We start from the raw sequence: 27,382 nt of genomic DNA, 5'->3' as shown, positions 1-27,382 counted from the left end.
AACGCTCAATTGAGATGTCTGGAGCCGGTGCCACGTTTTGCGGGAGTCAAGTGAAGCTTGTTTCCTCAGTATGTAGAGGGGGATGTGACCCCTAACCTATAGCTCATCAATTTGGTGCCATGTCATCTCCTCACAAACTATCAATGATGATCTCATGGGGGTGAGGGAGTAGGACACAGTACAGGGCGATACCTTATTTGGGGTGTTGCTGTCTTTGTTGTGACGGTTTGCTAAGGCCACCGGCTCGGCACGAAGGAAGGATGGATGGATATTCAAGGTATTGGTGTAAATAGCCCAAATAAGTCATAAAGTCATATAAATAACGCTCTTGAAACCAAGATAATGTGTAAGTGATGACTGTTTTAACTGAGACATGAGTTTAGATTTAAAAACATTGTCAAAGTTCAGTAGCGGATGCATACTCTACGCGAATTTGAATATACACTGACAGAACTTTGAATCGCAAAGGAATTCCCCAGTAGCTTCTCTGCAATGCATTGTGTGCAATATAGGCTATTTGAAATGGACAGGACAAAGAACATACCATTTTTATGGCTTTAAAAATGTAGTTGTTGTTTTATTATATACATTTTATTCTATTGTTTTTATGTGCCCAATTCTCTGCATGACTTGATACATTGTCCTTTTTGTTTTGTACAGTAACTCATCCAACAAATGCTAATTAATTCAATGTTTGGGTTCAATTCTGTGACCTGATTTCAATTGTCTGGAAGATTGTATCTTATCATGGGATAATGATCTCGGTTGCATTGCCAGGGGCTGAGGGTCATGCAGTACAATGGAAACCCCTCTTCTTTGAGTTTCAGCTCATATTTCTTTTAATTTAGCCTTTTATTTAACCAGTATAGAATATTTTGAGGTTAAGACATATCTATTTCAAGAGACCTTTTAAATGGTAATGCCAGTTTTTATTTTATTTTTACCTTTTATTTAACTAGGCAAGTCAGTTAAGAACAAATTCTTATTTTCAATGATGGCCTAGTGGGTTAACTGCCAGTTCAGGGGCAGAACGACAGATTTGTACCTTGTCAGCTCGGGGGTTTGAACTTTCCACCTTCCGGCTACTAGTCCAACGCTCTAACCACTAGGCTACCCTGCCGCCTCTACACTCTAACCACTAGGCTACCCTGCCGCCTCTACACTCTAACCACTAGGCTACCCTGCCGCCTCTACACTCTAACCACTAGGCTACCCTGCCGCCCCAAGTTTCCTTGTCATTTTTTATATATTTTTTTATTCATGAGATTAACATCCACTTGCCAAAATATATGAATGTGTTCAGAGTGTGAGGTCCAAAGAGGGTAAGCTAATGTTGCTGTGTCTAGCTTCATGTCTAGCTTCATGTCTACACCTGAGCATTTTGTGCTTTAGAATCTAAACCATCAAAGGTTAAATCAATAGGCGAGCCCATATATATACTTTTTTGTGAGACAGGTTTTAATGATATATTTTGAGTTGAGTGCAGCGAGGCAGGGCTTAGCTCCTGTTCTCTTGAAAGGGGGGGGGAAATGCATTCACTCTTTTGAAGTGCTTTAATTTTGCGTATGGGGGATTGGGAAGCATACACAGGGAAAGTGTTGTGAGTGGAGGTTTCACCATCTGTTTGCAGAAATGAGTTCTACGTTCTTTCGTCTCTTTATTCATTCTCCTTCAATTGCAGCCAGAAAGAAACATTTTAAGATGTTGTGTTAATTCTTTATTTGTTTGCAACTATTTCAGAGAATACATTTTTATTCAGCAAACTATTGTAGAACTTTCTGTGAAGCACATTCAGAATATTCTTTGTTTTCAAAATGGTAATGCCACTGACATTGCTGTGCCATGGGAAAATATTTACATCACGTCTGTGATTTGAAAAACAAATGGATGTGATATGCTAAAGCAGCAAACTTTCCCAGGAGATGTGTATATATTTTAATTGTTTATTATTTTAGTACTGTTTATGTTCTTCGAGCGTTATAATATGTTCTCCTACATAACCAATTAGGTAGCCATAAGAGACTATACCATTAAAGATGCTGTCATGGGGTTAGAGGGATCTCAGTATATTCTCAGGCTCTGAATAGAGCTTCCCCTGGCTGCTAATCACACAAAGCCTACAGCTGGTGGGAGTTGTAGGAAGAGATGCACACTGACATTTTCCCCTTGGACTCTTGTAAGGGTGGATAATGTTATTACTAAAAGATTCAGAACTGACAGGCCAAGTCTGTCCTTTCTAGTCTGTAGTGTTCTGTTCAGTCCTATCCTATACAAAGATTATATTTTATTTTGTATGGTTATTAGCTTGGTTCCAGATCTGTTTTGTGCGGTCTTTCCAATGCCTATAGTCTGTCATGCCAAACACAAACTGATCTGGGACCAGGCTATATGATTTATATCTGTATTAATAGTCACTAAAACTACATACACAGCAGGCAACCAGGTATTATTATTATAGGTTTCCCTGAATCCTCAATGTCGTACAGTCTGCTACTGTGTTTTGAGTTAATGATCAAACTACTCTGCAGTGTATTGTGTTATGGATTGTTTATTTTTTCATATGCTGTCTGTTATTGTGTTTGTGTGGTATATTTATTACTCTACATGTTCTGGGGTGACAGTGGATGTATTGTACAGTCTTCCCATCCCTTCTATCCTGACAGGCTTCTTCACATCACATAGAGATATCTACAGTACCGCATCATCATAACTGTCTTCTCTCTCTCCTATAGCTTGAGAATTGTGTAATTCTCTCAAAGAAGGAGCCTCTCGTCTAGTAGAGCCGACTCGTTGAGGAGCCACAGGTCAGGACAAAAACCTCGTGTGGGCTTGCATGCTGCAACACAAATGCTGCATGCTTCTCAAGCCTCTAAATGCTGCACAGCTTCTCTCTTATGGTCCGCATGATCTGAAAAACACCTGGGTGATTTTTCTAGCTCCTCCCTTTTTACTTTGGAATTGCTTATTTTTGTTCTATTTTTATCTATCCTCATAATCAAGTTATTGTTTCATTATCTTTTGTCCCAATGAGTTAATTAAGGTGTATTTCCTCCAAAACCGCCTCTTAAGCTTTGTCCCCCTCTTCCTTGGGAGCTTCCATGGGCCCCCCCCCCCCTCCTTTATGTTGCTTGAAATGGGCTTGATGTGTCTGTCCGCTCTCCTGTGGTGTAACTTGTGTTTATCACCTGTTGATTTCTGACTTGTTTTCTCTTGATTTCGATCATTTTCACATGTGATGTTTCTGCAATGGTGTGTTTTTTTTTTTTCTTCTTCCGAGTTTTGTGTTTTTAAAGTATTTGGCTCAATTGGAACCTGACCTCAAGCAGGACTACGCCGCCTACCTAGGAAGTGGCTGATGTAACAGGGGATTCAGAGACCTAAAGATGTTTGCTTTGCTTAGCAGTAGCCCTTTCCACTTGAAAATGGCAGATTGTGTCATCGATAAGCAAACAATGAATAGTTTGGCCATCCTGGAGCCTGATCTTCCTGCACCTTTGTCACTGGGGGTGCCTGTGTCTGTGGCAGCGGTGCCTACTACTACGATTTCGACCTTGGCAACCTTCCGTTCCTGTTCTGGATCAATCGGGGCTTCTCCATCTGTCGGGAGCAACGTGCTCAAGTTATCATGCCTCTTGCCTGTCAAAAAAGGGTTTTCCGAAGCGTGGGAATAGGCAGATTTCCTCATCCTTCTCGCTAGCTGAGATTTTGGGCGGCTCCATGGTAAGAAATGTGACTGTTCTTGGTGCAAAAATGTCCTGTCCCGGAGCTGGAGTAAATGACATTACTAAGCTGCTCCCGAATGTACTACACCAGGACATGGACATCAATGCTATCGTAGTCCCATGTGGGTTTTAATGAGATTATAAAGGGCAGCTGAACAGTTGAACCTCGATTTTTAAAGACATGATTGACTCTCTGCTAGACACTAATATAAGACCCATCATATCTGGCCCTGTGCCCTCTCCGAATCGTGTCATTTGAACACTTTAGCAGGATTTCTTTTCTCTTCACAACTGGCTATGTGAATTTTGCAGCTCAATGGGTGTAACTTTTTGACAATTTCGATACCTTTTTTTTTCGATACCTTTTTTGAAACAAAACCCGTTTTGTAAGGAGGATGGGATCCACCCAAATCACTTGGTTTCCTGGATCCTTTCACTGCATTATAAGGCTGCGTTGAGTCAATGACTTATCAATGACCCAAACCCAGCTCAGCTCAGTTAATCCCTACCATTGTGACACGGAGTTGTCATAATGCTTCAGAAAATGTATATTACACCAGGGGCATTGGTAGACACAATGTAAGTAACCCAATTTGTCCCTCTATCTGCCTCTGCTGATCCTACAGCTGTTGTATGCATTAGTCATGTGCCAATGAAGCAAATGTACTGTTAGCACTGATGCGGTGTGCCCTGGTAGGAAGTCCACTGTGTGCAGCTCACCCTTCACTAACATAAATAACATGAGCATATCTACTTCTGCGAAGCTTCCCAGTAAAACAATGAAAACAAGTAAACATCCCAGAAGAAAAGTGCCCAAAATAGCCCACGTTAACATATGTTACTGAAGAAACAAAGTTCATGAAATCTAGTAACAAATGACGTTCATATCCTGACTATCTCTGAAACTCACTTACAGTGCCATGCGAAAGTATTCGGCCCCCTTGAAAATTTGCGACCTTTTTCCACATTTCAGGCTTCAAACATAAAGATATAAAACTGTATTTTTTTGTGAAGAATCAACAACAAGTGGGACACAATCATGAAGTGGAATGACATTTATTGGATATTTCAAACTTTTTTAACAAATCAAAAACTGCGTGCAAAATTATTCAGCCCCCTTAAGTTAATACTTTGTAGCGCCACCTTTTGCTGCGATTACAGCTGTAAGTCGCTTGGGGTATGTCTCTATCAGTTTTGCACATCGAGAGACTGAATTTTTTTCCCATTCCTCCTTGCAAAACAGCTCGAGCTCAGTGAGGTTGGATGGAGAGCATTTGTGAACAGCAGTTTTCAGTTCTTTCCACAGATTCTCGATTGGATTCAGGTCTGGACTTTGACTTGGCCATTCTAACACCTGGATATGTTTATTTTTTAACCATTCCATTGTAGATTTTGCTTTATGTTTTGGATTATTGTCTTGTTGGAAGACAAATCTCCGTCCCAGTCTCAGGTGTTTTGCAGACTGCATCAGGTTTTCTTCCAGAATGGTCCTGTATTTGGCTCCATCCATCTTCCCATCAATTTGAACCATCTTCCCTGTCCCTGCTGAAGAAAAGCAGGCCCAAACCATGATGCTGCCACCACCATGTTTGACAGTGGGGATGGTGTGTTCAGGGTGATGAGCTGTGTTGCTTTTACGCCAAACATAACGTTTTGCATTGTTGCCAAAACGTTCAATTTTGGTTTCATCTGACCAGAGCACCTTCTTCCACAAGGTTTGGTGTGTCTCCCAGGTGGCTTGTGGCAAACTTTAAACAACACTTTTTATGGATATCTTTAAGAAATGGCTTTCTTCTTGCCACTTCCATAAAGGCCAGTTTTGTGCAATATACGACTGATTGTTGTCCTATGGACAGAGTCTCCCACCTCAGCTGTAGATCTCTGCAGTTCATCCAGAGTGATCATGGGCCTCTTGGCTGCATCTCTGATCAGTCTTCTCCTTGTATGAGCTGAAAGTTTAGAGGGACGGCCAGGTCTTGGTAGATTTGCAGTGGTCTGATACTCCTTCCATTTCAATATTATCGCTTGCACAGTGCTCCTTGAGATGTTTAAAGCTTGGGAAATCTTTTTGTATCCAAATCCGGCTTTAAACTTCTTCACAACAGTATCTCGGACCTGCCTGGTGTGTTCCTTGTTCTTCATGATGCTCTCTGTGCTTTTAACGGACCTCTGAGACTATCACAGTGCAGGTGCATTTATACGGAGACTTGATTACACACAGGTGGATTGTATTTATCATTAGTCATTTAGGTCAACATTGGATCATTCAGAGATCCTCACTGAACGTCTGGAGAGAGTTTGCTGCACTGAAAGTAAAGGGGCTGAATAATTTTGCACGCCCAATTTTTCAGTTTTTGATTTGTTCAAGTTTGAAATATCCAATAAATGTCGTTCCACTTCATGATTGTGTCCCACTTGTTGTTGATTCTTCACAAGAAAATACAGTTTTATATCTTTATGTTTGAAGCCTGAAATGTGGCAAAAGGTCGCAAAGTTCAAGGGGGCCGAATACTTTCGCAAGGCACTGTAGATAATACCTTTTGATACAGTGGCATCAATGCAAGTTTTTATAACATTTACAGAAAATATTGAAATGCTAACGGTGGTGTTGCTGTTTTATATTCAGAACCACAGATCTCATGTTAAATACTGTTGAAGTAATATGGCTACAAGTTCATCTGCCCCACCTAAAAACCCATTCTGGTGGGAAGCTGCTATAGACCACCAAGTGCTAAGTCAGCACAACCGATTGGCAAACATATTGCAAATTGAGAAATATGCCTAAACTGAATAAAAATTAGAAACCACAATATGAAACAAACCTGAATGATAGTAATAGGCTTTGGAGCACCTTAAGTTACATTTTCTTTTGGGGGGGGAAAGGAAAATTCCATTGAATCAAATCATTCATTACGAAACCAACTGATATTACCAGCTACTTCATTGGGAAGATTAGCAAACTAAAGCATTACATGCCAGCAACAAACACTGACACAGCACATCCAAGTATATCTGACTTAATTATGAAAGATGCGCATTGTAATTTTAAATTCCGTAAAGTGAGTGTGGAAGAGGTGAACATTTTTTGTCTATCAGCAATGACAAGCCACTGGGGTCTGACAACTTGGATGTAAAAATTACTGAGGATAGTAGGGGATGACATTGCCACTCCCTATTTGCCATATTTTCAATGTAATATTTCTAGAAAGTGTGCCCCCGGGATTGGAGAGACGCAAAAGTAATTCTGCTACCTAAGAATAGTAAAGCCCCCTTTTACTGGCTCAAATAGCTGACGAATCAGCCAGTTACCAATCCTTAGTAAACTTTTGGGAAAAAATGGTGTTTGACCAGATAGCATTGTATTTCACAGCAAAAACATTCAGCTTGCTTAAAGGGGAAGGACATTCAACAAGCACTTACACAATACTGGTAAAAAAGTACTCTTCACTGACGAGTCGTGGTTTTGTCTCACATGGGGTGATGGTCGGATTCACGTTTATCGTTGAAGGAATGAGCTTTACACCGAGGCCTGTACTCTGGAGCGGGATCGAGGTGGAGGGTCCGTCATGGTCTGGGGCGGTGTGTCACAGCATCATCGGACTGAGCTTGTTGTCATTGCAGGCATTCTCAACGCTGTGCTTTACAGGGAAGACATCCTCCTCCCTCATGTAGTACTCTTCCTGCAGGCTCATCCTGACATGACCCTCCAGCATGACAATGCCACCAGTTATACTGCTCGTTCTGTGCGTGATTTCCTGCAAGACAGGAATGTCACTGTTCTGCAATGGTCAGCGAAGAGCCCTGAGCTCAATCCCATTGAGCATGTCTGGGACCTGTTGGATCGGAGGGTGAGGGCCAGGGCCGGTGGTGCGCGCTAATAGTGTTTCAATCGGTGACGTCACTCGCTTTGAGACCTTGAAGTAGTGGTTCCCCTTGCTCTGCAAGGGCTGCGGCTTTTGTGGAGCGACGGGTAACGCTGCTTCGAGGGTGACTGTTGACGTGTGCAGAGCGTCCCTGGTTCGCGCCCAGGTCGGGGACGGACGTAAAGTCTATACTGTTACACTAGCAGCCTACCCAGCACGCTACAGTTGTAGTATAGCTAACAGCCTAGCCAGCATGCTACAGTTGCACTATAGCTAGCAGCCTAGCCAGCACGCTACAGTTGTAGTATAGCTAGCAGCCTACCCAGCATGCTACAGTTACACTATAGCTAACAGCCTAGCCAGCACACTACAGTTACGCTATAGCTAGCAGCCTAGCCAGCATGCTATAGCTAGCAGCCTAGCCAGCACACTACAGTTGTAGTATAGCTAGCATGCTACATTTGTAGTATAGCTAGCATGCTAAAGTTGTAGTATAGCTAGCATGCTACAGTTGTAGTATAGCTAGCATGCTACAGTTGCAGTATAGCTAACAGCATGCTACAGTTGCAGTATAGCTAACAGCATGCTACAGTTGCAGTATAGCTAACAGCATGCTACAGTTGCAGTATAGCTAATAGCATGCTACAGTTGCAGTATAGCTAACAGCATGCTACAGTTGCAGTATAGCTAACAGCATGCTACAGTTGCAGTATAGCTAACAGCATGCTACAGTTGCAGTATAGCTAACAGCATGCTACAGTTGCAGTATAGCTAACAGCATGCTACAGTTGCAGTATAGCTAACAGCATGCTACAGTTGCAGTATAGCTAACAGCATGCTACAGTTGCAGTATAGCTAACAGCATGCTACAGTTGCAGTATAGCTAACAGCATGCTACAGTTGCAGTATAGCTAACAGCATGCTACAGTTGCAGTATAGCTAACAGCATGCTACAGTTGCAGTATAGCTAACAGCATGCTACAGTTGCAGTATAGCTAACAGCATGCTACAGTTGCAGTATAGCTACACAGCATGCTACAGTTGCAGTATAGCTACACAGCATGCTACAGTTGCAGTATAGCTACACAGCATGCTACAGTTGCAGTATAGCTAACAGCATGCTACAGTTGCAGAATAGCTACACAGCATGCTACAGTTGCAGTATAGCTAACAGCATGCTACAGTTGCAGTATAGCTACACAGCATGTTGCAGTATAGCTACACAGCATGTTGCAGTATAGCTACACAGCATGCTGCAGTTGCAGTATAGCTAGCAGCCTAGCCAGCACACTACAGTTACAGTATTCTTTGAGCGTTCCTCAGTACACCATAGATTGCCAAGTTAGATTGGCAGTGTGAGTCGGAGGAATGTTTTTGTTTTATTTGTCTTCCTTGAAAGTGGGGAAATTAGTATTTCCCCCCCATGTGAGCCAAGTTCAGGAGGACAGGCTGGAAGTGTTCTGAGAGCAGTGGGTGCTGGTAGTTTCACAGCAGAGGACTCCTAAGGAGGTTTTGTCTCTGGGGAAACTAAATCAGACCATGAAATCAGTTGCTAAAGATGAGGAAAAGAGGGTGTTAAAGAGCCTGGACCCAGTGGTGCAGCTCCGTGAGGGGGACACTAGGCCTTAAGGGTTAAATATGTTAAATATGGTGACACAGGTGAAGATGCTATAGAAAGCCTCCTTTTTATTGAAATTGTTTTTTAACTAGGCATGTCGGTTAAGAACAAATTCTTGTTTTCAATGACTGCCTAGTGGGTTAAATGCCTTGTTCAGGGGCAGAACGACAGATTTTAAACTTGTCAGCGCGGGGATTCGATCTTGCAACCTTTTTGGGTACTAGTCCAACAATCTAACCACTAGGATACCTGCCACTCCTTGGGCATCCACAGGGAAACGGTGAGTAATTTAAAAGGTAGAATAATCTGTAGTTAAGTGAAATCTACAGTGCAGGCAATATCATTTTCACAATAGGCATCAAGAATTTAACAGCCAATATTGTTCTAATTCTGATGTGATCTATTTTTGTATATTAGCCAACAGTACTTGGGCATTTCTGCATTCTGGTGTTAGAGAAAGTCAGACGTGGAATTATTGAATGACTAGCTATTAACGTGTCTCAACCTCCTAATAGCAACACATCCTGCAGTGTGTGATTTTATCTCTGAACCAGACCGGGGAGATCTGATGAAGACCGTCTCCAAGACCCACAGTACACGCAGCGAGCAGTGGGAGTGGGGTGCCTGGTTCTGCCTGGGATCTGAAAGCAATGCTGTCACCAAGGTTACCGCAGATCCCCTCTCTCCTGAGTGACGCAGCGGTCTAAAGCACTGTATCTCAGTGCTAGAGGCATTTGATGCCAGACTGTATCACAACCGGCCATGTTTGGGAGTCCCATAGGGCAGGGCGCACATTTGGCCCAGCGTCACCCGGGTTAGGGTTAGGCCGTGGTAGGCCGTCATTGTATATAGGAATTTGTTCTTAACTGACTTGCCCAGTTAAATAACTCTCCCTGCCTCTCCCCTGCTCCCTTCCTTTACCCTCTTTTCCTCTCCCTGGCCCTCTTCCTCTCTCCCTCCTTCCTCCTTCCCTGGCCTCGGCCCACACTCTCTGGACACCTGCCCTTAGCTATCACAACCAGGAGCAGCACAAGGTCTCAGGACTGCCTCTGCTCTTTCACAGCTCCTAAAATAGTCCCTGGTCCCGGACAGAGTATGCCCTGAGCTCTGTTACAGATTACATTAGTCTCTAAGAAAATACACCTAGGACTATCCAATGGGGTATTCTATGAATGCTAGCTAGTGACCTACCGATAATTACTCAAGCACCAGCTAATACTGTTTTTGCCTTCTTTTTTTTTAGGATTTCTCCTCTATGAATCGCACTCCGGTCTCAGTTCAATAAGAGACCATGCATTAGTGGTACTGTTAAGGGGCTTTTCTGAGGTACCATTTTCGCTGTGGTGAAGTGCCAGGCGGTACTGCACAGGAAGTAAGAACTTTAGCTGAGTGGAACACTGAGTCAAACTGCAGGCCGAGATCTACCGCTCAGATATTCTTTACTTGAGTTAAAAATAAAAAACAGTCCTATGCGACAAACAGTTAACTGTTCTGTAGCGATGAGGTGTGTGCAGTAAACTATAGGGCCAATTACATTCACTGCATATTGGTTATGCTTGAACTACCCTGTCAATGTTCTTGATAGACCATTTTGAAATTATATTTATTTAAAAAAAAATGGATATAGGATCACACTAGTAATACATCATTTGTTGTATTACTTGAGGGACAGTTGAGTGAGCATGCACCAATTCGTTGCTACTTCCATGACCAACGAAAGTGAAATATTCCTTGACTAGAAGTGTTTTTAAATTTCTTAAAGACAACGCAAATAATATTGTGCTTATTGAAACACTTTGCTACTCATTCATTGCAGCTGCAGTGCTGGTTGTAGCATGAGTGGAAGTAGGGATAACATGCATTTTATGGCTTATAAAATTGTTGAACAAGGCTGAATAACTTAAATGTGAATTTAGTCATAATAGCAACTTTTTTGCTGTATTCGTTGTCTCTCGACTCATGGTTTTGAAATCTTAGTATCAACCTTGATGTGCGTTGGAGACTTATTTTTACAGCCTATGGCACGAGGAAACTGCAGACACTGTGAGCTGTCTGACCCTTTGGTAGGCCTATAAGTGCATTTGATTTTCCCTCTGGGCCTGCCGGGTCAGAAGAGTTCCACCTTTATACACATGAAGTAGTTCAAAATGGGAACAATTTGCCTTCCCCGCGCTAGCACAATTTGCCTTCCCCGCGCTAGCACAATTTGCCTTCCCCGCGCTAGCACAATTTGCCTTCCCCGCGCTAGCACAATTTGCCTTCCCCGCGCTAGCACAATTTGCCTTCCCCGCGCTAGCACAATTTGCCTTCCCCGCGCTAGCACAATTTGCCTTCCCCGCGCTAGCACAATTTGCCTTCCCCGCGCTAGCACAATTTGCCTTCCCCGCGCTAGCACAATTTGCCTTCCCCGCGCTAGCACAATTTGCCTTCCCCGCGCTAGCACAATTTGCCTTCCCCGCGCTAGCACAATTTGCCTTCCCCGCGCTAGCACAATTTGCCTTCCCCGCGCTAGCACAATTTGCCTTCCCCGCGCTAGCACAATTTGCCTTCCCCGCGCTAGCACAATTTGCCTTCCCCGCGCTAGCACAATTTGCCTTCCCCGCGCTAGCACAATTTGCCTTCCCCGCGCTAGCACAATTTGCCTTCCCCGCGCTAGCACAATTTGCCTTCCCCGCGCTAGCACAATTTGCCTTCCCCGCGCTAGCACAATTTGCCTTCCCCGCGCTAGCACAATTTGCCTTCCCCGCGCTAGCACAATTTGCCTTCCCCGCGCTAGCACAATTTGCCTTCCCCGCGCTAGCACAATTTGCCTTCCCCGCGCTAGCACAATTTGCCTTCCCCGCGCTAGCACAATTTGCCTTCCCCGCGCTAGCACAATTTGCCTTCCCCGCGCTAGCACAATTTGCCTTCCCCGCGCTAGCACAATTTGCCTTCCCCGCGCTAGCACAATTTGCCTTCCCCGCGCTAGCACAATTTTTTAAAAATGATATAAATAAAAATAGGAACCCAAGGCTTTTTTTGCTTTACAGAAATGTTGGTGATCGACTAGGAATGCCATTGACCACTGCATTATTTTAACATTTTTATTTAACCTTTATTTAGACAGGTTTTTTCTCATTGAGATAATCTCTTTTCCAAGAGTGACCTGGTCCAATAGCAGCAGGGGGAACTAAGTTTCAAATCGTGCACTAGCTACCACTCTTTTCTTATTGGTACCTCTGAGATTGTGAAGAACCCTGTGAAAGCACCCTGTGAAGGACAGACCAGTCGTTGGCGTTAACAGGGATCAGGATGGCGCTACACGGTGGTGGGGAGAATGCTCTGAATAGCAACAGGAGGTCACACTGGGTGTGAACTGTACCATGTTGCTGTGATGGTCATAGACAACACACATCTGTTTCGCTGTAGAAGGTCCCTAGATCCATAAATACAAGGAAGGGAAATGGAATAGTTACCCCCTCTAGTTGTTCCTTTTTCTAGGTGACCAAGCGTGTTCATACAAACCTTGTCATTGTAATTTAGCTGCAGCAGATGGTGAAATAAAGTTAGTTCTTTTCATCTTTTAAGATGGTGGTACGTGGTAATTACATTTTACAATTTAGCGTTTCTCTCTTGACCGGGAGCCACGGTTAACCAAACTAGCAGGAGCTGTTTTTTTATTTTCTTTACACACACATCGCTACTTCAACTGTTTGTTTATGGTCTTTGTTTAATCTTCTGACAGGCCATGTGACCTGGTAAAGGGTGTGTTTTGAAAAAGCACTCCATCACCATCTAAATATACCCTTTTACAAGGACTGACCCTTAATTTCCCTTTAGTGTGGTCGCTGTAGGTTGACTAACAGGCTCGGCATGGATCCTGAAGCCAGTTATTATGAGGGATAGTTTTTATGTCCATAGCGTAGCATAGTGTTCTTTTCTGTGCTCAGTGAGCGACTCCCTTCAGTCATGTGATTTAACTTAAAGTTCTACTCATTAAATCAAAGTTTATTGGTCGCGTACACAGATGTGACGATGTTATCACAGGTGCAGTGAAATAGTTGTTTTCTAGCTCCAACAATGCAGAAATATCTAGCAATACATGATAAATAATATACACAAATGTAAAAAGCTCTCCCTCTGTCCGCTCTCCCCAACCTCTTCTTCCCTCTCCTTTTCTTTCTGGTCCTGACCCACTCTCTCTGGGAAACTGTCCTTGGCTATCACAACAAGCAATATCAGGCCAGAATATAAATATACTTTCTCTCATATATTTACCCACTTTACAAGTGTGTGTATACTCGAGTCAAGACTCATGCTATATAACTACTGCTGTACACACCTATTCATATAGGAGGTTGGCTAGTGGTGACAGTTTTAACCGTCTGATGACCTGGAGATGGCTGCTTTTCAGTCTCTCGTGTCCCAGCTTTGATACACCTGTACAGTCTCCTCTTAGATTGTAGCCGGGTGAACAGGCTGTGTGGAGGCTCGGGTAGCTGAGGTTCTTGATCTTCTTGGCCTTCCTGTGACACCGGGTGCTGTAGATATATATATATATATGTGTATATATATATATATGTATATGTATATGTATATGTATATATGTATATATATGTGTATGTTATTTTTTGGAATTCAAACAATCAATGCTATATTAAATGTCCAAAAGGCTTTCTCATAACACAGGCCTACATTGTCTGGTTAATGACGTTTCGGTGAGGGCATCCACATCCAGTCTTAAGTATAATGTCCTGTCACAGTATGGTTGGTCACATCTGTAGCCAAACCGATGCTCAGCCTTATTTATAGTGGAGGAGACATCTGTCAGGCAGCGTCACAGAGATGCGGTGGTCTCAGTGTTTTTGTTACAGGCCTACATGATGCAAAATGCCACATGATGCAGAGAAGGTCGTCACTGCTTTTACAGCTTCGAAATGCTGCTGTGACGTTGGAAATGTTGATCTATCTGGAAACGTATGGTGTTTCTCCTTGGCTTGAGGTGTTTTCGTTTCTGTAGGGAATGTCTCGTTCACCCTCCTGGGCAGTCTGGTAAAGCTCGTGGATCTGGAGGGCACGTTGGTCCATTTTGTTAACGAACAGAAAACGACAATGTATTGATTTGATAGTGATGTGCGGTGTACAAAACAGCATGTCCTGTATCAGCTTGGACAAACTGTTCTTGTCTATAACTCGCAGGAAACCCTCACCGCAAACCAGAGTATCTGAGGGACATGAAGTGGATGAACCATCCCGAAAGAAGATACTGAGCCACTCCAGAAGAGGAGGAGGAGAGCGAAAGAGATTGTTAGGGGCTCTCAATGGGAACTGAACGGCAGGAAGAGCAGCAGATTTTGGCAGGATGGCGCTGGGAGGACCAGGAGAGTGCATCCACATTGATGTTGTCAGATCAATGAGTTATCACAGCAAGTGCCAACAGGCCGGGGTGCTGAGGGCCGGGGGAGAGGAAGGCTGGCAGAGAGAGGGCCTGAAAGGCTGGGAGGCATTGGCAGGCGCTGAATGTCCAGGCTGAGGCAGGCAGACCCATCGACCTGCCAGTTTTCTGTGACCCCGCTAGCACTGCATAGAGCACCAGAGCAGGTGTCAAACTCACTATGTGTCCAAAGAAGCTGAGTTCAGGATAGACAAAGGGCTCCAAGAGACATGGCAGCATGGATACAGTTTTAAAGAGGCATGCCAGTAGGCCTATGGCTGCCGTTTTAAATATCTCTCTTGTCTGTGTGGCTGGTGCAGTGCCAACTTGTTCCCCTCTTCTTGTATTGTAATAGATTAGTACTGAACTACGAATGGTTGACGTGTTAAATCTCCTTCTCTCGGGTTAATCATCTTTAGTTGCTGTTTGGCTCTGTTCTAATAACCCAGACTGGCATTTAGATAGGCAATGTTGGGAAGAGAACTAGGTTAGTGTGGAGTGGTGAACGTAGACATCCTCCACCTTCTGTGGTGTTTTGTGTCCATTCATTGTTCAGTTACTATATGATGATGCACATGGGGAGAAGGGAGATTCAGTGCCCTCCCTGTCTTTCGAAAACAATAGGTCTTTCTATCTTTGACCCATTTTAATGTCCTAGGCTGTGAGTGACTGGCTAGGGTGGAATTTGGGACTCATTCTGATTCTATGGATTACTTGATTTTAGCGTTCCTAGATGTTATGGTGTGGATCTGTAGTTCTCCCCAGGACATGTATTTTCAATGACATCGGATCAATGAGTTTTCCTAGCTGTTGTCGACCTGAAACTGATTTCCAATATGTGTGGTGTTTTTATGATCCCTCCTCGGGCGAACCGTTAATTACTACGTCATCTCTCTGTAATGGTAGCAGAACTGTGTCAGTAGGTTAGGCCAGGGGTTGGATAGTTAGTTAATTGGTTCCCTTTTCATTGTTTGTTCTGTCACACTTGGTGGCATGTCAAATAACAAAGGCTTACTGCGATACTAAAACTCAAAATCTAAGCTATAGGTTTTTGTAAAACTGTGGGGAAAGTATTATTTTCTAATGCCATGCGTTGTCCGAGTCTTTCACTCTACACCTAGAGAAAGCAAAAGCTATTCTACTTCATGATGCATTCGGATGTCTCCTACCTCCTTCTTGCTTCAGACTATGGCCTACAATTATATTAAAACATTGCTTATGATGATCACATGCTGAAATTATGGAGTTATTTTGGCAGCAACTGGTATCCATATGGTTCTACTAAGTTGTATTGATTCCTGCCCAGGCTTCTTCTCCATTGTATTTGTCATCATGGCACTTCTCCTTTTAGTTTATCAGAAAGCATAACTTTTTCCGTCTGTGAGAAGGAAGCAGGTTTTAAGAATAATTACCACCTTTAGCTTGCTAGGAAATGTGATTAGCATCTATACACCCACATGAACCTGTCCCAGGCCTTCAGCCTACTGCTATTAGGACACCTTCTCTTCACCTGGGCCTGCTCAGGCTGGGAAACCAGAATTACCTGCTCTTGTGCCGGTGTCACTTTTCCTTTGTAAAAGGATTGAATGGCTTTTCCCCATCTCCCTTGTGAGCCCCTGCTTAGAGAATGGCGCTGCAATGGATAGCTGCAGTTCTATTGTGTTTTCATGGCCCTGATCTGAACTTTATGGGCATAATGTTTCCGACATTGTTGAAAAGAGCTTCTGGACATCAGAACAGCGATCACTAACCTCAATTTGGATCCAAGTTTATACTTCAAATAGTCGTCGGCGCAGGACATACTGCTCACGACAGACCAGGCCTCGGAAAAGATTGCAAGACGTGCCAACATGCAGACACCTTGACAAAAGTACAGTACCAGTCAAAGGTTTAGACACACCTACTCATTCAAGGGTTTTTCTTTATTTGTACTATTTTCTACATTGTATAATAATAGTGAAGACATCAAAACTATGAAATAACACATATGGAATCATGTAGTAACCAAGAAAATGTTAAACAAATCAAAATATATTTTTATATTTGAGATTCTTCAAAGTAGCCACCCTTTTGCCTTTATGACAGCTTTGCACACTCTTGGCATTCTCTTAACCAGCTTGAGGTAGTCACCTGGAATGCATATCAATTAACAGGTTGGCTTTGTTAAAAGTTAATTTGTGGAATTTCTTTCCTTGATGCATTTGAGCCAATCAGTAGTGTTGTGACAAGGTAGGGGTGGTATACAGAAGATGGCTGTATTTGGTAAAAAAACGAAGTCCATATTATGGCAAGAACAGCTCAAATAAGCAAAGAGAAATGACAGTTTATCATTACTTCAAGACATGAAGATTAGTCAGTCAGGAAAAGTGCAGTCGCAAAAATCATCAAGCACTATGATGAAACTGGCTCTCGTGAGGACCGCCCCAGGAAAGGAAGACCCAGGGTCACCTGGCTCTCGTGAGGACCGCCCCAGGAAAGGAAGACCCAGAGTTACCTGGCTCTCATGAGGACCGCCCCAGGAAAGGAAGACCCAGGGTCACCTGGCTCTCGTGAGGACCGCCCCAGGAAAGGAAGACCCAGAGTTACCTGGCTCTCATGAGGACCGCCCCAGGAAAGGAAGACCCAGGGTCACCTGGCTCTCGTGAGGACCGCCCCAGGAAAGGAAGACCCAGAGTTACCTGGCTCTCGTGAGGACCGCCCCAGGAAAGGAAGACCCAGAGTTACCTGGCTCTCATGAGGACCGCCCCAGGAAAGGAAGACCCAGAGTTACCTGGCTCTCATGAGGACCGCCCCAGGAAAGGAAGACCCAGAGTTACCAGGCTCTCGTGAGGACCGCCCCAGGAAAGGAAGACCCAGGGTCACCTCTGCTGCAGAAGATAAGTCCATTAGAGTTAACTGCACCTCAAAGTGTAGTCCAAACAAATGCTTGAGTTCATTTAACACACATCTCAACATTAACTGTTCAGAAGAGACTGTATGATTCAGGCCTTTGTGGTCGAACTGCTGCAAAGAAACCACTACTAAAGGACACCAACAATAAGAAGAGACTTGCTTGGGCCAAGAAATGCTGGCAATGGACATTAAACCGGTGGAAATCTGTCCTTTGGTCTGATTGATCCAAATTTGAGATTTTTGGTTCCGACCGCTGTGTCTTTGTCAGACACAGAGTACGTGATTGGATGATCTCCGCATGTGTGGTTCCCATCGTGTAGCATGGAGGTGGGATGGTGTGTGGGTGCTTATTCTGGTGACACTGATTTATTTAGAATTCAAGGCACACTTAACAAGCATGGCTACCATAGCATTCTGCAGCTATAAGCCATCCCATCTGGTTTGAACTTTGTCCCACTGTCATTTAGTTTTTCAACAGGACAAACACACACCTCCAGGCTGTGTAAGAGCTACTTGACCAAGAAGGAGAGTGATGGAGTGCTGCATCAGATGACCTGGCCTCCACAATCACCCGACCTCAACCCAATTGAGATGGTTTGGGATGAGTTGGACCGCAGTGAAGGAAAAGCAGCCAACAAGTGCTCTGCACTTGGTTACTACATGATTCCATATGTGTTTTCATAGTTTTGATGTGTGCACTACTATTCTACAATGCAGAAAATTGTAAAAAATGAATGCTTGAGTAGGTGGCAACTTTTTACTGCTACTATAAAGTTGAGAGACAGACAAGGTACTAAACAATTAGAGCAGGCAGGAATGATTTTCCACTTCTTTTTGAGCCAGAAGCAAGAAGGAAGTGCAGAAGCAAGCCCCCCCCCCCCCCCCCCCCCCCGGTGGTGCAGGAAATACAGAAGCAAGCCCCCCGGTGGTGCAGGAGAAGGCAGAGCTACCTGCACTGGAGAAGCCGAGCAGGATCATGCCCCCACTTGTGGAGAATCTGATCTGTTTACATCACACCATTGTGATTGGTGGATTGCTGCTCACCACTGCCAGCACTCGGTCTGCATGGCTAGTGGCTAACGTTAGCCAGCTCGAGCTAGCTTAACACAGAGCAGATTCTCCATATGAAGTTGAGAAATGTCGTGGGTAGCAGATATCTGGAAATAAGTTAATAAATATGTCTTAAACATTTTAACTTTGTAGTTATAGGCAACCAGATTGTGACGACAACGGTCTTTGACTACACTGCTGTTACTTTGGGGAATAAAAACTCATGCATCCTACCCTTTAAATCTGAATAACATTTACAAAGGTACAAGCAACTGATTTTAATCTTCCATGCAGCCACATTAGGAAGAATTTATTTTGATTTGATCAAATGTCCTATTACAGTATGTCACTGCCTCCATAGTTTAGGTGCAAACTATTTGACTAAGAGTATTATAATCTTACAACTAGGATAGAATAAGCACATTTAGATTAATGTATTTTCATATTTCAGTTAGGCTTTAAGGGCTCAAATATTTCACAGGTTTATGAGCTTTTCTCTGGTTTGAGCTGACTCAGTTTGACCTAGAAATGCATAAACCTACTGTTTTGGGAGAGAAATTGTAATCTAAAAACATTGTCACTGTATCTGACAAATATTTTATATAATGTAACGGGCAACTCAAGCTAGGTTGACAAGCATCAACATCTTCTGCATTTTTTTTTTTTGTTGCAGTTCCTGGTTTGACCTAATTATCCTTTTGGGGGGGGTTTATGGGTGTTCTAATCCAGTTGGATGATAGACAGAGAACCCTGATTCTGTCAGAGGTGTTTGCCAGTTGCACCATCCAGGGCGTTCCTTCCTCTCTCTGCCTGAGGGATATTTGGGGAAATCGGTAGGCCTTCCAAAGTCATAGATATATATGGGTTGTTGTAGGATCTTATTGTCTTTTTTTCAACAGACAAAAATCTTTGTAATTGGTTTCTTATCAGATCCGTCAGTGGTGGTGTCAGGAAACGGACGTTTAATGGCAGAGTAACATAATGCTGCTGTGAATTAGTGCATAGAAATGACAGTAAAATCGGATTACATGTTTTCTATAATCTGTAATGCTGCTGGGAAGGTTGTCATGTAAAGCCCTTTACGGACGAGAAGAGATCCGCCTTTCAAAAAATGAATAAAAGGTTAGTGTGCCCTAATGAACATGACCCAGCCTAAGAGGAGCAGAGCATGGCTGTCATGTTAAATGAAGAGCACATGGTCCCCCTCTCTCTGTCAGACTGAGCGACTCCCATCAAGTTAGTTCAGGGCCCTGTCATCACATGCTCTCCCTCCCGCACCCTACCTGAACTCAACGCCTGCGGTCTTGTACTTTACACAAACACAGGCTACACAGCTGTTGTCATTAGAGGCTGGTCCTTTGATTGCAGGTCTGTCATTTACATAGTTGATGTGAGTTGAGAGATGCTGTGAAATGTCTTGGGTTGGCAATGTGAAATAGTGTGAATGTGGTGTTCTGTTTTGAGAGGAGTAACAGTTACTTGAGCCATAAGAAAAAGCACATGTATAGTAGCTGTTCTAGTGTGCTCTTGTGACAGTCACACACCCCCTCAGGTCAACAGCACCCCCTCTGGCCAACAGCACCCCCTCGGGCCTCAGAGTATTACAATATATTTACTGATGACAAAGTGCCACACTTGGTTGTGATTTTGAGTACATTAGAATACAGGACAGGAATCGGTTCTGCTGTGTACATGCGTAAACAAGTCCAAGGGGTCTCAGAATGTCTGTTCATGTGTCTATCCACAGACGCGGAGTGTTGACTGTTTCAGTCACAGGGCCACAAACTACAAGGTTATAATGGTTTTTTAACGTGCTCTATCATTTGTTTTGTGTGTGGCAGTTTCTTTGTGCATGTGTCTAGTTAACAAGTGAGCTAAAAAGAGGATGATGCGGTCGTAGACGCCATCTCTGAAAGGAAGTGGGTTTACTGTGTTAACGGCTGTCTCTCTGCTGCTGATTAATACACTGCTCAAAAAAATAAAGGGAACACTTAAACAACACAATGTAACTCCAAGTCAATCACACTTCTGTGAAATCAAACTGTCCACTTAGGAAGCAACACTGATTGACAATACATTTCACATGCTGTTGTGCAAATGGAATAGACAACAGGTGGAAATTATAGGCAATTAGCAAGACACCCCCAATAAAGGAATGGTTCTGCAGGTGATAACCACAGACCACTTCTCAGTTCCTATGCTTCCTGGCTGATGTTTTGGTCACTTTTGAATGCTGGCGGTGCTTTCACTCTAGTGGTAGCATGAGACGGAGTCTACAACCCACACAAGTGGCTCAGGTAGTGCAGCTCATCCAGGATGGCACATCAATGCGAGCTGTGGCAAGAAGGTTTGCTGTGTCTGTCAGCGTAGTGTCCAGAGCAATCCAATTGAGCACATCTGGAACATCATGTCTCGCTCCATCCACCGCCAGTTGCACCACAGACTGTCCAGGAGTTGGCGGATGCTTTAGTCCGGGTCTGGGAGGAGATCCCTCAGGAGACCATCCGCCACCTCATCAATAAGAATATTTCATCCATTCAGATCTAGGATGTGTTATTTTAGTGTTCCCTTTTATTTTTTTTGAGCAGTGTATATCTGTTTGTCTGAGCAGAACATGGCTAGTCTTTAGTCTCTTTTACCTACCTCCTTTTAGAAGAGACCTGTGTATTAAATCAACGTTCTTGTATTTTGTTGTCATCAGAGGAAACTTCACGGTTCCGAAGCTGCTCCCGGAATCCAACATGGTGTTCGGAGTTCTAGGTGTGTTCTTGGGTCTACTCCTTGAGGTTTCTACACACGGACCCCACAGCATTCCCCGGACCTCCTGGAAACACGAAGGTATGATAACATGATCAGCAAATTCCCACAGACACTCACACTGCAGCAGACCTGGGTCACTTTCCCTCAGACACTCACACTGCAGCAGACCTGGGTCACTTTCCCTCACAGACACTCACACTGCAGCAGACCTGGGTCACTTTCCCTCACAGACACTCACACTGCAGCAGACCTGGGTCACTTTCCCTCACAGACACTCACACTGCAGCAGACCTGGGTCACTTTCCCTCACAGACACTCACACTGCAGCAGACCTGGGTCACTTTCCCTCACAGACACTCACACTGCAGCAGACCTGGGTCACTTTCCCTCACAGACACTCACACTGCAGCAGACCTGGGTCACTTTCCCTCACAGACACTCACACTGCAGCAGACCTGGGTCACTTTCCCTCACAGACACTCACACTGCAGCAGACCTGGGTCACTTTCCCTCACAGACACTCACACTGCAGCAGACCTGGGTCACTTTCCCTCACAGACACTCACACTGCAGCAGACCTGGGTCACTTTCCCTCACAGACACTCACACTGCAGCAGACCTGGGTCACTTTCACCGACAGACACTCACACTGCAGCAGACCTGGGAAACTTTCACCGACAGACACTCACACTGCAGCAGACCTGGGTCACTTTCCCTCACAGACACTCACACTGCAGCAGACCTGGGTCACTTTCCCTCACAGACACTCACACTGCAGCAGACCTGGGTCACTTTCCCTCACAGACACTCACACTGCAGCAGACCTGGGTCACTTTCCCTCACAGACACTCACACTGCAGCAGACCTGGGTCACTTTCCCTCACAGACACTCACACTGCAGCAGACCTGGGTCACTTTCCCTCACAGACACTCACACTGCAGCAGACCTGGGTCACTTTCCCTCACAGACACTCACACTGCAGCAGACCTGGGTCACTTTCCCTCACAGACACTCACACTGCAGCAGACCTGGGTCACTTTCCCTCACAGACACTCACACTGCAGCAGACCTGGGTCACTTTCCCTCACAGACACTCACACTGCAGCAGACCTGGGTCACTTTCCCTCACAGACACTCACACTGCAGCAGACCTGGGTCACTTTCCCTCACAGACACTCACACTGCAGCAGACCTGGGTCACTTTCCCTCACAGACACTCACACTGCAGCAGACCTGGGTCACTTTCCCTCACAGACACTCACACTGCAGCAGACCTGGGTCACTTTCCCTCACAGACACTCACACTGCAGCAGACCTGGGTCACTTTCCCTCACAGACACTCACACTGCAGCAGACCTGGGTCACTTTCCCTCACAGACACTCACACTGCAGCAGACCTGGGTCACTTTCCCTCACAGACACTCACACTGCAGCAGACCTGGGTCACTTTCCCTCACAGACACTCACACTGCAGCAGACCTGGGTCACTTTCCCTCACAGACACTCACACTGCAGCAGACCTGGGTCAAGTATTCCCGGTACAATAGAACCAATTGAGAAAGGATTTACTGGAAAGATGACGGTAGGTAATTTTCTTCTAAAAGTCTCAAACATTCACCCAGGGTTCACCATTTTAAAAACATCAGTCTCCATTGAGTCTCTTCTCAGCCTTTCATGCTGTGTTTCTTGAAGGGGGGAGGAAGTTGAGTAACAGTTTGTATGCTGCTATTGACATAAATAGCTCCAGTAATCAAATTGCATTTTATTTATCACATGCTTCGTAAACAACCGGAGTAAACTAACCGTGAAATGCTTCCTGACGGGTCCTTTTCCAACAGCGCAGAGTTAAAAATACAAAATAAAATGGTGATACGAGGAATAACAACAACGGGTAAAAATAACATGGCTATATATACAGGAAGTACCAGGTAATACCATGGCTATATACAGGAAGTACCAGGTAATACCATGGCTATATACAGGAAGTACCAGGTAATACCATGGCTATATATACAGGGAGTACCGGGTAATGATGTGGCTATATACAGGAAGTACCAGGTAATACCATGGCTATATATACAGGGAGTACCGGGTAATGACGTGGCTATAAACAGGAAGTACCAGGTAATACCATGGCTATATATACAGGGAATACCAGGTAATACCATGGCTATATATACAGGGAGTACCGGGTAATGACGTGGCTATATACAGGAAGTACCAGGTAATACCATGGCTATATATACAGGGAGTACCGGGTAATGACGTGGCTATAAACAGGAAGTACCAGGTAATACCGTGGCTATATATACAGGGAGTACCAGGTAATACCATGGCTATATATACAGGGAGTACCAGGTAATACCATGGCTATATACAGGGAGTACCAGGTAATACCATGGCTATATACAGGGAGTACCAGGTAATACCATGGCTATATACAGGGAGTACCGGGTAATGACGTGGCTATATATACAGGGAGTACCGGGTAATGACGTGGCTATATATACAGGTAATGACGTGGCTATATATACAGGTAATGACGTGGCTATATATACAGGTAATGACGTGGCTATATATATAGGTAATGACGTGGCTACATATACAGGTAATGACGTGGCTATATATATAGGTAATGACGTGGCTACATATACAGGTAATGACGTGGCTATATATATAGGTAATGACGTGGCTATATATATACAGGGAGTACCGGGTAATGACGTGGCTACATATACAGGTAATGACGTGGCTATATATACAGGGAGTACCAGGTAATGATGTGGCTATATATACAGGTAATGACGTGGCTATATATACAGGGACTACCAGGTAATGACGTGGCTATATATACAGGTAATGACGTGGCTATAGATACAGGTAATGATGTGGCTATATATACAGGTAATGACGTGGCTATATATACAGGGAGTACCAGGTAATGACGTGGCTATATATATACAGGGAGTACCGGGTAATGACGTGGCTATATATATACAGGGAGTACCGGGTAATGACGTGGCTATATATACAGGTAATGACGTGGCTATATATACAGGGAGTACCGGGTAATGACGTGGCTATATATACAGGGAGTACCGGGTAATGACGTGGCTATATATACAGGGAGTACCGGGTAATGACGTGGCTATATATACAGGGAGTACCGGGTAATGACGTGGCTATATATATACAGGGAGTACCGGGTAATGACGTGGCTATATATACAGGGAGTACCAGGTAATGACGTGGCTATATATACAGGTAATGACGTGACTATATATACAGGTAGTACCGGGTAATGACGTGGCTATATATACAGGGAGTACCAGGTAATGACGTGGCTATATATACAGGTAATGACGTGGCTATATATACAGGTAATGACGTGGCTATATACAGGTAATGACGTGGCTATATATACAGGTAATGACGTGGCTATATATACAGGTAATGACGTGGCTATATATACATGTAATGACGTGGCTATATATACAGGTAATGACGTGGCTATATATACAGGTAATGACGTGGCTATACAGGTAATGACGTGGCTATATATACAGGGAGTACCAGGTAATGACGTGGCTATATATACAGGTAATGACGTGGCTATATATACAGGTAATGACGTGGCTATATATACAGGTAATGACGTGGCTATATATACAGGTAATGACGTGGCTATATATACAGGTAATGACGTGGCTATATATACAAGTAATGACGTGGCTATATATACAGGTAATGACGTGGCTATATATACAGGTAATGACGTGGCTATATATACAGGTAATGACGTGGCTATATATACAGGTAATGACGTGGCTATATATACAGGTAATGACGTGGCTACATATACATGTAATCTGGATATATATACAGGGAGTACCAGGTAATGACGTGGCAATATACAGGGAGTACCAGGTAATGACGTGGCAATATACAGGGAGTACCAGGTAATGACGTGACTATATATACAGGTAATGACTTGGCTATATATACAGGTAATAATGTGGCTATATATACAGGGAGTACCAGGTAATGACATGGCTGTATATACAGGTAATGACGTGGCTATATATACAGGGAGTACCAGGTATAAACATGACTAATATATATATATATATATATATATATATATATATATATGTATGTATGTATGTCTCCTATATATACAAGGAGTACCAGGTAATGACGTGGCCAGATAGACATACGTGGCTATATGTACAGGGAGTACCAGGTAATGACGTGGCCAGACAGACATACGTGGCTATATGTACAGGGAGTACCAGGTAATGAGGTGGCCAGACAGACATACGTGGCTATATGTACAGGGAGTACCAGTACCGAGTCGATGTGCAGGGGTTTGACATAATTGAGGTGGCTATGTACATATAGGTACGGATTATGTGACTAGGCAACATTATAGATCATAGACAGTAGCAGCTGTGTGTGCGCAAAGAAGGGTCAGTCCTAGTCCGGGTAGCCATTTGATTAGCTGTTTAGTGGTCTTGTTCTCAGTCGTATGGCTTGTTGGTTCCAGACTTGGTGCACTGGTACATGCTATGGGTGGATGAAGTCTTTGACAATTTTCTGGGCCTTCGTCTGACACCGCCTGCTATAAAGAGGTCCTGGAGAGCAGTGATGTACTGGGCCGTACTCCCCACCCTCTGTAGCACCTTGCAGTTGATGTACCAAGCGGTGATGCAGCCAGTCAAGATGCTCTCAATTATGCAGCTGTATAACTTTTTGAGGATCTGAGTGCCCATGATTAATCTTTTCAGCCTCGTCAAGGGGAAGAGGTGCTGTCGTTCCCTCTTCACTAATGTGTCGGTGTGTTTGGATCATGATCGATCTATAGTGATGGGGACACCGAGGAACTTAAAGCTCTTGAATAACTAATTATGTCATGATGGCTCAATGCAATAAATTGATACTCACTCCAAACAAAATGGATCCCTTCCCTACAGCCAGTCAGTGTTGTCTTTCAGCGTCTGAGAGAGTGTTTCTGCCCGGGCAGGTGGCTGGAAACCTGTGCCCTCTCACACCTGTTGTCGGCGCTGCCAGTCACTACCTAATGCAAACTACTGCCAGCTTCCCCATCAATCACCACACTCACACAAAGCATTCTGAGTAGCCATTAGTGATAGGCACTCGCAGAGATGCACAAAGGAGACTGGTTTATATCCCCTAAACATATCTACACTGGACTGGCCCATTATTATGTCTGAGAGGAACACTAGACCTATTCATCCTGCACTGTGGAATTTGTAGATAAGCAATAAGGAAATCATGAGTTGCTTTTTTTCAGTAACTTTGGGAAATTGCTTGACTTGACTTTTAACCTAGACTCAGTCATGGGTGTTGGCATTGGACAATGTTTAAAATATGTGCGTCTTGTTTATCAACAGAGCTCAAGTTGGTGGAGTTTTCTGAGCCCGGCATCTTCAACTATTCCACTCTGTTGTTGAGTGAGGATAAGGATGTGCTGTACGTGGGAGCGAGGGAGGCCATCTTTGAACTCCGCATGACCAATGTGTCAATCAAGAACAACAAGGTACAGAAAGGTTTTATCATTTCAAAAGGTCTCAACTTTACAGTTGACCTTTTTAAATAATTGTTCTATTTAAATGGTTCCCCTGTAGGTTCAATGGAAGGTCCCGGAAAACCACATGACGATGTGCATCGTAAAAGGAAAATCTAAAGAGGTACATCTGCTTTTTCTATCAAACGCCTGACTTCAGATCTGTTGTGAAAGGAAGCCATGTCTCTGCTCTCCAGTATCTCCATGTTGTTTTTATTTGGGGTATCTCTGTCAGCCAGGTGTAAATGTGTCTTTGATGTGTTTTACAGACAGACTGTCTAAACTACATCCGGGTGTTACAAGTGTTGGACGACAAGCGACTGTATGTCTGTGGGACACATGCCTTTCAGCCCGTCTGTCACTACCTAGTAAGTGGATTACGTTTACATGTTAGTCATTTAGTTGACACTCTCTTAGCCAGAGTGACTTACAGGAGCAATGCCTTGCTCAAGGGAACATCGACATATACAGTGGGG

At 44.0% G+C, this 27,382-nt stretch overlaps 1 protein-coding gene across 1 annotated transcript in view; it reads left to right on the top strand.

Moving 5' to 3' along the window:
* Nucleotides 1-27,382, top strand: part of sema4d (sema domain, immunoglobulin domain (Ig), transmembrane domain (TM) and short cytoplasmic domain, (semaphorin) 4D) — a 91,178-nt gene that overhangs the window by 31,861 nt on the left and 31,935 nt on the right. Inside the window, 4 exon segments of the mRNA XM_031826153.1 lie at nucleotides 21,260-21,396; nucleotides 26,734-26,879; nucleotides 26,968-27,030; nucleotides 27,176-27,274. Of these exon segments, the coding sequence (XP_031682013.1) occupies nucleotides 21,260-21,396; nucleotides 26,734-26,879; nucleotides 26,968-27,030; nucleotides 27,176-27,274 (445 nt within the window).

This window comes from Oncorhynchus kisutch, linkage group LG6 (genome assembly GCF_002021735.2).
Source record: "Oncorhynchus kisutch isolate 150728-3 linkage group LG6, Okis_V2, whole genome shotgun sequence".
Classification (NCBI taxonomy): domain Eukaryota; kingdom Metazoa; phylum Chordata; class Actinopteri; order Salmoniformes; family Salmonidae; genus Oncorhynchus; species Oncorhynchus kisutch.
Note: the sequence above shows the minus strand (reverse complement) of the source record. Positions and strands in the feature narration are given on the sequence as shown.